Raw genomic sequence first — 13101 nt, 5'->3', positions numbered from 1 at the left:
TTGCATATTAAACTGTGGAAATAATAAACAGAGTGGTTTGTTCAGCTTCAGTGTCTGAAGGTACACAGGGGTGGGGAGCAGCAGGTCCATCAAAGCCTGGATTGTTTGGAATGTGCTCTATCCAAGTATCCACTTAGAGTTATTGGTCACGAGTCACAGCCCTTCAGAGCAAGGGGGGATGTGGTCACTGGGAGTCCTGGCACCCACAGCTCCAGACTTGGGGCCATCAGGAGGATTGGATTCAAGCACTGTTGGCCTTGGCAGAGCCACAGGGATGTTGTGGCCTGAGCTTCCAGAAGGGAGGCTCAACAGGAGCTGCAGTGTGGAAACACGACTGGAGATCCTCAGGCTGGCTTTGATCACAGTTTTTCACACATTTAATTTGAAACTTTGCAGTAAGGATGTGCCTGTCCCCCTGTGCTGGTGCTGCTGAGGTCACACCCCAATCCTGGGGTCAGATTTGGGCCCTCACTGCAGAGATGACATTGAGGGGCTGAGCCCCAGGAGCAGCTGAGGGAGCTGGGAAAGGGGCTCAGCCTGGAGAAAAGGAGGCTCAGGGGGGACCTTGTGGCTCTGCACAAGTCCCTGACAGGAGGGGACAGCCAGGGGGGTCGGGCTCTGCTCCCAGGGAACAGGGACAGGAGGAGAGGGAACGGCCTCAGGGTGTCCAGCCTTGGTCTCTGTATTTTCTCTCATTCCCAAATGTCAGAACTTGCATTGGCCAGCACCCAGTGCTGGGTGACCACATCTTCTCCCAGTTCCCCACACAGTGCAGGACCCCAGTTCTGTGGGTTTAGGAGTTCTGCACATCTCTCCCTGTTGTCAGCACAGCTGGGACTCCTGGCAGTGCCAGAGATGAATAACCCCCCTCTCATCCCCAAAGCTGGCTAGCATTTGTAAGGCAATTTTGATGTTGAACATGTACAATTTTCTTGGCCTTTAAAGGAAGCTGTGGGTGCTCCACATGGTGGAAGTTGATTTAAGGAACTTAAGGGAAAATACTGGAGCTCTGGAGCTTGGCACCTTGCTCAGTTCAGCTGCTTCCTCTCTTCCCTCAAACAACTCAGTAGCAGATCTGGGTGGGCATGTCCTATTTCCAGTGTAATTTTTCTGCAAAACCCATTTGAAACATGTTGCTGACAAGTGATCTGTGAGAGCATAATCGTATATGACTGCTGGTGCTGGATTTGAAGAAATGGGAAAAGTAAGGCTTGGGCTGTGCTGGGTGATAGCAGCAGAGTGTGTCTTGGACAGCTGTATTAGAGGGAGGAGGAATGCAGCACCTTTTCAGCTCTCATCCACAAATCCTGTAGGGACACACAGTTTAGCAGGGCAGGGAGTTCTCAGTTGAGATTAGACCTTGCTGGACAAGCTGTTTGCAGGGAAAAGCTGCAGAAGGAGGCAGGACAGGGCCAGGGCAGGGAGATGTTGGGTTCCAGGCACGTGCAGCTGTGTGTGTGTGGCTGTGCTCCTGGAACCTGCACCAGCATCTTCTGGGTCTCAGCCAGGCTGAGGTAAAGGTGTCCCCAGTACTGCACATAGCTTTGGGGACTGTTTTAGAAGGGCTGTCACAGATTTCCAGAATGGTTTGGGCTGGAAGGGGACCTTAAAGGGACAGAGCATGGACACCTTCCACTGTCCCAGGCTGCTCCAAGCCCTGTCCAACCTGGCCTTGGGCACTGCCAGGGATCCAGGGGCAGCCACAGCTGCTCTGGGCACCCTGTGACAGGGCCTGCCACCCTCCCAGGGAACAATTCCTCCCCAGTATCCCATCTAACCCTGCCCTGTGGCAGTGGAAGCCATTCCCTGTGTCCTGTCCCTCATCCCTTGTCCCAAGTCCCTCTCCAGCCTTCTTACAGCAGCGCTCACTCTGCCTCTGTATTCCAGTGTGAGAAGATGGATCAAACACCATCATGTGGAGTGGGCAGAGGAGCCTGGGCAGGTCCCTGCTGGGCTTGAATGGCAGAAGCAGAGCATTGTTTGATTCCCTGTTAGCCCTGTCTGTGTGCACACAGTTTAATTTCTGCCTGCTGCAGCTGGTGTGGCATCTGCTGCTGCTGTAACTCCTGGCAGGCTCCGTGTCCTTGCAGGTGTGAGAGACTTTGGGATGCACTTGCTCTTGCTGGGGCTTTGCTGTGCCAGAGCTGTTCAGGGACAGACAAGCAGGGCAGGACACTTGTGCTGCTGCTCTGTGGAGGAGCTGAAGGCCAGTTTGCTGAGCTGAAGGCTTTTTCCCAGCTAAGTTTACTGGTTGGCAGGAAGAAGACTTGATAGCTAAAATCTGATCCTTTTCCTTCCTGTGAAAGTGTTAATAAGAGCAGCAGGAAGGTGCAGTTGGCAGCTGAGTTTGGGGACAGCCAGGCCAGTGACATATGAACCACTGTGGGGGACACAGTGAGGTTTCTCAAATCCCTCTTCCCTTTATGCTGATTATCTAATCCTTCACATGTATTGGCCTCTAAGCACTTTTCTCAAAGAAGAATATAACCCCACTCGAGCAGTTTGGGTAATAATAGCACTTAGTGCTTAATGAACTTTGTGCAATTAATCCTCCTGGACGAATTGGAATGGAATTGTGTTGATCTTGGCTGGGGAATGAGGAGCTGATCTGAGCTCAGCTTTCCTTTGGGTGTGGAGGAGCCTCACCGTGGCTGCTCCAGAGCCAGTGGGGTGGAACTGGTGAAGCTCAGGTGGGGTTCAGGCTGAGCCCTGCTTGTATTCCCCTGCTGTGCCCTCCCAGCTGCACTGGGGATTGCCTCCTGTCTTGCAGGCTGGGACAGGGATCCTGGTTCTGGGTGGGAGGCTGTTCTGGAGTCATGACCTGGGGCCAGGGAGGTGCTCCTGGTTCCCTGTCCTGTTCCTTGGCTCGGTGAGCTGTCCCACAGCCTGGGTTAGACAGGCTCTGCCATTCTGTCCATGCAGGAGTCCCCTGGGCATCCTGATTCAAACCAGACTCAGCAATATCAATACATGTTCCACTAAAATAAACCATTTCCAGTTGGGTGAGGTCCCTGGAGTGACACTGCTGTTGTCACCTTGGGGCCAGTGGGGAAAAGCAGCATTGAATCCATGGTGTCAATCACTCTGGGTACCACTTGGTATATTTTGTCTGTCAATTATTGCAGGCTAAACTCAATTGTTTGATGAATTGTGCTTTGTTTTCAGGTTATAAACTCATTGGGAGTCATTCTGGGGTGAAGCTCTGCCGATGGACAAAGGTATGCTCTGTCTCCTTTTCTCATTTCATAAATAAAAACAAATCTAGAGACTTGCTCAAGTATTCCAATTTCCTGGTGAAATAGAATTTAAAAATGTGCTATTATTTGCACAAACTCAGATTCTATCTTTCAAGCTATAACCTTGCATTTCCAGCTATTAAGATCCCTCAGCAAAGAGTGGGAATATAGTTGAGCACAGAGCTGGGAAGATCCTTTTCTGGTTTTTCCTGTTGTTCTGCTGTCTGCTAAAACATCTTCTGCCTACTGAAATCCATGTGAGGGAAAAGTGGGAAGGCTGTATCCCTGGTGTGAGGTTGTGGAACAAGGATAACTCAGCCATTGCCACACCTGAGCAGGCACGTGAGGCTGTTTGAAACCCCTGTCCTGGGGGCTGGGTTGTGACAGTCAGGGCTTCCCTGACCAGATCAGGTTTCCGTGGGGAGGTGTTGTTAATGATTTCATTGTTGTTGATGATTTCCCTGCTCTGTGGGGTGTGTGTGGATCTGGCTGTGTATAATATCTGTGTGACACAGCCTCCTCCCAGCCTTGCACTTGGCTCTTGGAGGAACTGGCACTCAATAGCTTTTCAAGCAGTTTCCAGACTTAAAAACATTCCCAGCAGAGACACAGAGCCGTGGAGAACAAACTGCAGGCCCTTCGGGTTTCAGCTGTCCTTGGCAGGTCCCTCTGGAGCTCACAGGTCTCTAATGTTGTACATTTGAGGAGCAATATTGATCAGAGAATCATTAAGGATGGAAAAGCCCTCTGAGATCAAGTCTGACTCTTCCCCCAGCGCTGCCAAGGCCACCACTGACCCATGTCCCCAAGTGCCACATGCACAGGGCTGTTAAACCCCTCCAGGAACGGGGACTCCATCCCTGCCCTGGGTGTGCCAGGCACTGACCATCCCTTCAGTGAAGGAATTTTCCTCAATATCCACCCTGAGCCTCCCTTGGCCCAGCCTGAGGCCGTTCCCTCTCCTCCTGTCCCTGTTCCCTGGGAGCAGAGCCCGACCCCCCCGGCTGTCCCCTCCTGTCAGGGACTTGTGCAGAGCCACAAGGTCCCCCCTGAGCCTCCTTTTCTCCAGGCTGAGCCCCTTTCCCAGCTCCCTCAGCTGCTCCTGGGGCTCCTGCACTCTGAGCATCCCTTGGGAACTCTGGAATCAGCCCCTCATTAAGATGACAGCACATCTGTGATTCCTGTGTTGTGGCAGTGATCAGTCCTCGCTGTCTGAGCTCTCCTTTGCATGCTTAACTTTGTTTATTTTTGAAAGAACCCTTAGGATGCCATCCCAGGGAGGGCTGCACAGAGTTTTGCAGTGCTTGGTGTCAATGAACTGTTCCATCAAGAGCCTTGTTCTCCTGAGCAGCATGGAGAGCCTACCCTGGGCTGTCAGGAGTGCTGTGGGGTGCACTGATCCCACTGCTGGTCACTCTTACACCCACTTCTCTCTTCTATCATTTTTAGTGGCAGGTGCGATCACAAAATGTTTAAAGAAAAACTTGCCAAACTTCAATGCTGTGACTGAGAAAGCCAGAGAACTTATTTTTATGAAAGACCCAGACTTTAATGCAGCACTGTAAAGCCATTCCACAAAATAAATAGCAGCTCTGTGTGCTTAGATGGGCCCACACTATTTTTAGCTTAAGCAGAAATTGAATGTAAAGTCTTCTAATAAATTGAGCTGAAATTGGTTCCAGGCAGTGGCTTTGCCTCAGGTTCACACCAGTGTGTGAGAGTCTTCAGGAGCTGTTGAGGAAGGAGGAAAGCAGGAGCAGAGCTGGTAGGACCAGTGTTAAGTATAGTTTAATAGAGGTATCTCAGATGGAAAAGATTGGGTTCTGTCCGATTCCAGAAAAAAACAGAAACCCTGTGTGTTTTAGGAAAAGTCTGTTTGAAGAGTCTGTTTGCCTTAGGAAAAACCAGATATAACTTGCTCCCCTGAATTTGTGAATCTCCTGAAGTCTCTATCATTTGAAGAATGGGTAGAATCAACAGCATTTTCCATGTCATTTAATCTTCCACCTGTACAACCAGTTAGGGATTAGCTGTAGATTTTTCCCTGCTGTTCCTTTCTGTTGGATCACCAGGACTCTCCAGGAAGAGGAAGGCAGATTAAAAGGTGCTGTGTTGTATTTCACATTTTCTCTTGAGAATATTAGTTTCTTTCTCATTTATTATTATTTAACTAAGCTAATGAAAGACAGTCTTTTCTGCAAGCAGTCTGCATGATAAATAGGAGTTGAATCCTGTTGGGAAAGCTGCTGTGGCTGTGCTGGGAAGGGAAGTGCAGCATCCTGCTGGAGCCACTGCCAGCTGAATGAGGGTTTATAAGGTCAGGGCATTTATTTGATTTACTGCTGCAAGAATTACCCTGTGAGATAAATGAAAATAATGGAGTATTCGGTAGGGACAACCTTGAAATGGATCCTTATTGCTCCTGAGTGAGCTTTTCCAGGAACACTTCCTGCAGCTCAAGAGGCTTTACCTGCTCTTCATGGGCTGAGTCTGAAAGACTCAGGAGAGCAAGTATTGTTCTGGCATCTGCCAGAGAAAGGACTGAGTAGCTTAAAATTCTTTTTCCTCTAACACAGGGATGAATTAGACCTCTTAAATGCAGTATGGCTGCAAGGGTGCATGTAAAGAGTCACATTTTACAGGGAGCTGGGAATTTCCCAGAGCAGGGGGCACTGGTGTCCCTCAGCCCTGCTCAGGGCATTGCTGGACTTGGAACTGAAGTCACAGGTGGCTGAAGGGAGCAGATCCACAGCTGTGCCCTCAGTTTGGCTCCAGATGGGGAGTTTCAACTCTCCTGGTGGGGGGTGTGCCCTCAGTTTTGTCCCGGCTGGATGTTTAACTCTCCTGGGGGGGGTGTGGGTGTGTGTGTGTGTGTGTTTCCCTGCCCTTAGCTGGGCCCCAGATGAGTGTTAACTCTCCTGGTGTGTGTGTGTGTATGTGTTTGTGTGTGTGTGTTCCCCTGCCCTCAGCTGGGCCCCAGATGGGTTCTGAACTCTGCTGTGTTTCCCTGCCCTCAGTCGATGCTGCGGGGCCGCGGGGGCTGCTACAAGCACACCTTCTATGGCATTGAGAGCCACCGCTGCATGGAGGCCACCCCCAGCCTGGCCTGTGCCAACAAGTGTGTCTTCTGCTGGAGGTAAGGCACCCATGGGCTTTGGCCAGGGTGGGGGCTCTGGGGGACACAGCCAGCTGTCACTGAGCCAGCTGTGCTCTGGGGAGTGTGGGCTGGGTGTGTTGTGTGAAGCCCCCGAGGTGCTGAGCTGTGACAGTGTCTTTGGAAATGGGACCATTTTCCATATGTGAAGTACCTTCACCCCTGCCAATCAATTCCAGTGCTCTAAACAAGTGAAAAGTGATCATTCAGTAACTGTTGCCCTTCTAAAACAGCAGCTGATAGATCCCAGAATCACTGAGGCAGGAAGAGCCATCCAGGATCATCCAGTCCTGATCCCCACCTTGTCCCCAGCTCAGAGCACCGAGTGCCACATCCAGCCCTTCCCTTGGGCACCTCCAGGGATGGGCACTCCAAACCTCCCTGGGCAGCCCCTTCCAATCCTTGACAATGCTTCCCATGGGGAAATTGCTGCTGATGTCCACCCTGAGCCTCCCCTGGCCCAGCCTGAGGCCGTTCCCTCTCCTCCTGTCCCTGTTCCCTGGGAGCAGAGCCCGACCCCCCCGGCTGTCCCCTCCTGTCAGGGACTTGTGCAGAGCCACAAGGTCCCCCCTGAGCCTCCTTTTCTCCAGGCTGGACAAGCTGTCCTCAACTCAATACCCATTGGTCAGGAAAGTACCTCCTTTCCTCAGAGGGCTGATATTGTGGTGATTTCCTGAAGGAAAGGAGCTGTGCTGGATCTGAGCTGCTCTAGCACCTCTCACTCCCTCCTGCCTGGGCTTCCAAGGGAGGTGTGTGCCAGGCTGGGGGAGTTCAGGGTGGGACTGGGAAGAGAGGCTGAGGCTGAGCAGAAATGCCAGCAGTGACGTGAGCGCGCCCCGTGTGGGAGGAGGGAAGTTGTGCTTTGAGCTCTTTTGTTTTCCACCCTGCTAAATCATCCCATGGGAGCTGTACTTCCTCTGGGACTTACACCTTACTCCAGGCTTCCAACAACACCCATTGCATCCCCCAGCCTGGGGGATGGTGGTCCAGCATCCCAGTGAGTATTCCCTGAGCCAGTGGAAGGTATTCCTGCCATGGCAGGAGGTGGAATGACATGGGCTTGAAGGTCCCTTCCCACCCAAGCCATTCTGGGATTCTGTGATAATATTTCCTTGCAAAACCAGCCAAATTCCTCTGAGTCCCCATTTCTGTGTTTTATAGTCCTTGGGTTTTAATAATGCAGATATTTAATGGGAGCATTTAAAGGACTGCCCTAACTTGGGGGTTGCTGAAAGCTGTCTCCCATGTTAAATATGATCACTGGGCATCCTGTGCATTTGGGAGTCTATTCCAAAATGTTCCTTGATGCTCTGCATGGGCTCTCCTCATACCCTGGCTGGGAAGGAGGCAGCAAATGGCACCTTTAATGTGCAGCTTCTGCTTTGCTTCTGAGCAGGGCAGTGACTAGGAAGGAAAACCTTCTGCTCCTGTCTGTTTTCCATGTGGTGTGCATGGAGTCCTGCAGTGAGTGCTGGGAGGATATTGCTCTACCTGTGCTTGTCCCTCTGTTCCCACACACAAGGTAGATCCTAAACAGCAAACAAGAACGTGGGCAGGATGAGGGTCTTTGTTCCCAGCATTGCTCCACAGAGCATTTCCCAGTTTCTCTTCCAAATGCTCTCATTCAGGATTTTTTGCAGCAGCCTGGATGTGGAGCAGGCTGAATCAGGGAAATCCAGCAAGTGTGAACTGGAGAGGGCAGAAACTGATAAATGAGATAGTACAGATTTATCAATAATTGATAAATCACTCCATTAATGTAGAGACCCAGAGAAGGTGGCACTGTTCCCTGTGTCTCTAACTCATCATGCTGTCACTGTCACCTGTCACTTCAGAGGGATCTGGCAGCAGCAGCCTGCTGACAACTGAGTGCTGCAGTGCTGATTTTCCTGATGGCTACAACCTGAATGCAAGGAAACAGCCTCCCAGGGCACTGAGCTCCGAGGTTTTAGCATTGATTCATTTATTTCCCTGCTCTGGCTGAGGTGGGTGGCAGGTGTTGGAATGCAGCTGGCTGTCTTCAGGCCTCCCTGGAAACTGGAAAGTTTAAGGTGGAAGATGTAAGTTTGAGGCTCATCCCAGGGCCTTAAACTTGACTTAAACCAGACCTGCTGCTGAAATAAGGTTTCTTTTTGGTGACTTTTCCAGCTCCTGTGCCTGGGCTGCTGCAGCCTTCATGTGGCTGTGAGAGGGATCTTCCTCCTTGCCACACCCAATCCCTGCTGATCTGTGCCAGCCCAGCTACCAAACCCTGCAGTCAGGCCCATCTGTACTTCTTGTTTTTCCCCCCACACCTTACAGGTTGTTCAGTATGTGAGACTGAGGTGGAACTGCAGGCCCTGGTGGCTGGGCAGGATAAACAAGGCAGCTCCTGAGCAGCAGGTGCTGTCTGTGCTGCTGCAGACATGTGAAATCCTAGATTTGATCTGCTGCTGGCTGAATGTTTTTCATGCAGGTTTTGTGCTGGGCTCCTCGTGCAGATCTGCACACTGCCTTGCAGATAAGGCTGCTGGGATTCTTTCTTCATGATCTCTTCTTTCAGGATTTTGACATTTGTAGATTCTGCCAGTGTTTCCAACTGTACAACCACTGAGCTCTCCCCAGATGGCTGAAGGAAAGGCCAAGGAGTTTATTTTCTCTTCTTCACTTTGGCAAGAATGCTCCAGTTCAGCTGCTTTCCCTGGGAACTGGATGTCACAGGACTTGGCTGGTCCTGACTGACACATTTTGGCCCCAAACCAGCAGCCATGGAATCACAGACTGGTTTGGGTTGGGGCCTTGAAGGGCATCAGTTCCAACTGCTGTGGGCAGGACATCTCCACTAGAGCTCGTGGGTGGAGCCAGTATCCAAACACCCTCAGAAAATCAGGAGATTTTGTCAGAGATGTGGCTTCACTCTGCACTGGATGCTCTCCTTGTCCCCCTTGTCTCTGGGAGCTGTCACAGCTGCCAGGGTCCCCTCACTGGCTCGTGCTTCCCTGCCTGTCCCCCTCAGAGAGGCTGGATGTGCAGGATGATGTGGCAGGTTTTTATGAGGACAAGAAAAGTAGACTGGGAGATGGGAACAGCTGGAGCTGTACTAGGGCAGGGTCAGGCTGGAGATCAGGAAAGTTCTTCCCCCAGAGGGTGCTGCACCTGAATTACTGCAATATCCCCTGTCAGAGTCCTGTCCTCCAGGGAGTCTGCCACTCTCCATCTCTGCTCCCAGCTGCTCTCTCTGAGGCTGTGTCTCTTTAGCTTAATTGCCTAAATGGAAATGTGCAAGTGACCAAATCTTTTAATCAATTAGAGCAAGTGTGGGTTGGGAGCTCTGTGACACCTCCCTGCAGCACAGGCACCCGGCAGAACCTGATTTGATGAGGGCTTTTGGCTCAGTGTCTAAAGCCCAATCAATTATTTTGAAGAGATGGAACAGCTAAATAAGATTTAAATTAATAGGGTTTATTACTTTTGCATCAGAGGAGAAGGCAAACCAGACAGAGTGAAATATCCTGAGAAGAAATTGGCTCATATTTCTTCTGCTGTAACTTTAATCTTTATACCTGTGCTTGGAGGTTTCAGGTTTTGCTTGTAGATAGCAACTGAAGTTGTGTTCAGACACTAAATCAGTGGGTGGCCAAAAGCCAGGCATCACAGTAAGCCCTGCAAAATACAGAGATTAAAAATTAATAATCTCTCATGGAAGAAGTACTTAAGGTCTTTAAAAAATTAAGAAGAAACTGAAAACAGATGAAACAAAAGCTTCTCCTCAGTAACTAACTTGATTCCAGAGGGTAAATTCCTCAGGCAAATGGGGAGTTATTGATATCAAACACTGCAGGTTTGGAACACCTGGAAACTGAACCTGAGAGCTCAGAGTCTCTGTGCATGTCCAGCCACCAGTCCTGGTTCTGCTCAGCTGCTGCTCTTTTCTCCCAGGCTTTCAGATTGGTTATGGTTTTGTTTCTAGCAGGGATCTGTGACCAAGGTTCATCCTTCACATTGGATTATTCACTGGTTTGTTGAGTTTTGGGCCTGCTTGTCTGCCAGGAGCTCTCAAAATTACCAAATAAATGGGGTGAGGGACAGCACATCTGACAATGTGCACAGTTCATGCCCTTGGTAAAAAAAAATGGTAAAAAAATGTCTCTGTGCCTTCATATGCTGCTCTGCCAGCTCTGTCACCTGAGGCATTTCTAGGAGAAAATGTTCATGTGTGGGTTGAAATCTGATTTCCATTTTATAGCACTTTATGTTCTGCTGGACTTTGACTTCTTGAGGGTCCTGGGACTTGTTGCAATCAGCTCCCAAACTGATGGGCTCAGCAGTGAATATAAACAGATATGAACAGACTGTGGAATGTCCTTACTGGGCCTTGGGTGTCCCTGCAGAGATGGTGCCAGGTCCAGCAGTCACTGATGTGGGGCAGTGACTGGGGGCTTTGAAAGTGAATTTGCACTTTTGACATCCAAGAGAGTTTTGGAATAGTCTGGGAAGCTGTGCTGAGCAGGGTTCAGGGATGGGTGGACACGAACACAGGGCACTGAGCATCACCTGCCCTTCAGAAGACTCTGCTGTTTTAAAGGGGAGCATCTCAGAGTTGGGATGAGCTTTTCAGCATGAGGCATCTTTCATCTTTAGGGTTTCAACTGGAAGAGAATCACAGAATTCTTTCAGTTGGAAAAGCCCTCTGAGATCCTTGAGTCCAGTTGTTCCCCCAGCACTGCCAAGGCCACCAGACCCTGTCCTCAAGTGCCACATCCACAGGGCTTTTAAACCTCTCCACACTGGCCTCTGACAACCCTTTCCATGAAGAAATTTCCTTTGATATCCAGTCTAAGCCAGCCCTAGCACACTCTGATCCTGTCAGCCAATTTATCCAGCCTGCTCCAGGGTGACTTTCCTAGGGAAAACGTTTCATTCAGATTTTGTATCTTGGTCCTGGTCTCTGCCCAGCTCAGTCTGGGCTCCTCCTGCTGCTCTCAAGAGGTGCAGAAGAAAGGGTACACTCAGGTTTCATTTTGTACCAGCAGCAACATTAAACATGATTGGCTTGTGCATTGGCCAAGCTTTTTTTGTGGTCTCCCTCTTTCTCCTCACATCATTCCAGGGAAAATCCTTGGGGTCTCTTTTGTGTGTCCTTTCCTATCATGGCTGATGTTTTGCCTTCCCCATTCTGCTGATGCCCCTGTGTTTTTGTGCTCCTGCTTTTGTTTGCAGCTAGAGGATCACGAGGCTGCAGAAGAGCAGATTGATTTTCTTGTTCTGTCTTTGCATTTTATTGCTGCAGTTTGCACTTCTGCCTTAATAGGGCTTCCAAAACTGCTAGTTCTCCTGAAGTTCTTTTCCCTTAAGCTCTTCTCCTTTGGGATTTCCCTGCTGACTCTCAGGGTTCACTGAGACTGCTTCTTGAACTCTTCTTGTTTTTATTCTGCTCCTGCACCCCCTGGGAATGGTGTGCTCTGTCCTCTCATGTTGCTGCCACCAGCACTTCCTCACCTTCCTGTTCCCCACCAGGTATCACCCTGGGTCAGTTGATGGCTGCAGTAAATTATATTTTATACCTGAGCTGCATCTGCCCTCATAGCTCTTAATAACAATTTGCAGAATGTATAAAGCAAAAGCTGATTTATTAAAATAGCCCCCAAGGGATTGAGGAGGCAGATCACAGCCCCAGGGAAGCTGCACCTTCCCAGGGCTGCCAGCACCTGCCAGGGGCACTGGTAATGCTGTCCCATGCTCCTGGTGGATCAGAGGTGTGCTGGGACTGCAGGGGAAGCTGGATGGGAGCAGGCTGGGCAGCTGGGGAGATTCCAGGGGAGCCAGCAGGAGCTTCCCATCATGTTCCCTGCACTCTGTGCTGCTGTGGTACTGAGGTGTCTCTGAAGGAGCCAACCAAACCTGTTTCACACTTGGAATCTCTGCTAAAATCAAGGTTTTCTGCTGTGTGTGAGTTTGGGTGAGATTCTATTTTACTTGAGTTATTTTGGGAAGGAAGGAGGGAATCCCTGACACAAATTCCTGCTCAGTGCTGGTGCGGCCAGGGAGGTTGATGATGGGAGGTCACAGAGCCTGGGGGCAATGGGACGGTGACTGAAATTCTGTCTGTGCTGGGGACTGGGGAACAATCTCCTGAGCCCAAGGTATCACTGTTTTATCCTCCTCTTGGCAGAGAACATCCTTTTTGCCAAATAAGCAGCTCTGTAGACTTGACCTGGTGTGTTTATTAAACAGTGGGATGTGTTTAAAATGCAGGGCCTGTTGGACACTAATCGCTGTCCAGGGTGCACCCAGAGCCTATTGACTTCCTGCCAGCTGGCCCTATTAAATATACAAGGTACAAGTTTTGCAGTTAAACATGGAAGAGTTTTATAAATGCCTTTTATAGCTGACATTCAGAAAATTTCCCGTGTTGCCAGATGGGGAAATAAAGGGGAAATTCAAAAAGCTGTTTGGGCTTAAAGAATCCTTGAGGTGGTGAAGTCTGAGAGCAGTGTTTGAATCTTTGCTCTTGAAGTGGTTGAAGAAATGTTTGGGCCAAAAGGCTGATTTTATTGAGCCTGGGTTTGGAGTTTGTTTTTTAGCACTGTCAGAGGGTGCAGCTGCAGGTGTTTCTCACTTGGAGAATCCCAGGTGGTTTGCGTTGGAAGGAACTTTAAAGCCCATTCAGTGCCACCCCTGCCATGGCAGAGACACCTCCCACTGTCCCAGGCTGCTCCAGCCCCAGTGTCC

The 13101-nt window shown here is 50.1% G+C and overlaps 1 protein-coding gene across 4 annotated transcripts in view; it reads left to right on the top strand.

Annotated features, from left to right (window-relative positions):
* LOC117005885 (S-adenosyl-L-methionine-dependent tRNA 4-demethylwyosine synthase TYW1-like) overlaps nt 1-13101 on the top strand; it is a 92033-nt gene that overhangs the window by 26737 nt on the left and 52195 nt on the right. For all 4 annotated transcript variants that reach the window (XM_033077961.1, XM_033077960.1, XM_033077959.1 and 1 more), the window contains 2 exons: nt 3166-3218; nt 6254-6372. In XM_033077961.1, coding sequence (XP_032933852.1) covers nt 3166-3218; nt 6254-6372 — 172 coding nt within the window. The remainder of the gene's footprint in view (nt 1-3165; nt 3219-6253; nt 6373-13101) is intronic.

Source organism: Catharus ustulatus, chromosome 22 (genome assembly GCF_009819885.2).
Source record: "Catharus ustulatus isolate bCatUst1 chromosome 22, bCatUst1.pri.v2, whole genome shotgun sequence".
In the NCBI taxonomy this organism is placed as follows: Eukaryota; Metazoa; Chordata; class Aves; order Passeriformes; family Turdidae; genus Catharus; species Catharus ustulatus.
Note: the sequence above shows the minus strand (reverse complement) of the source record. Positions and strands in the feature narration are given on the sequence as shown.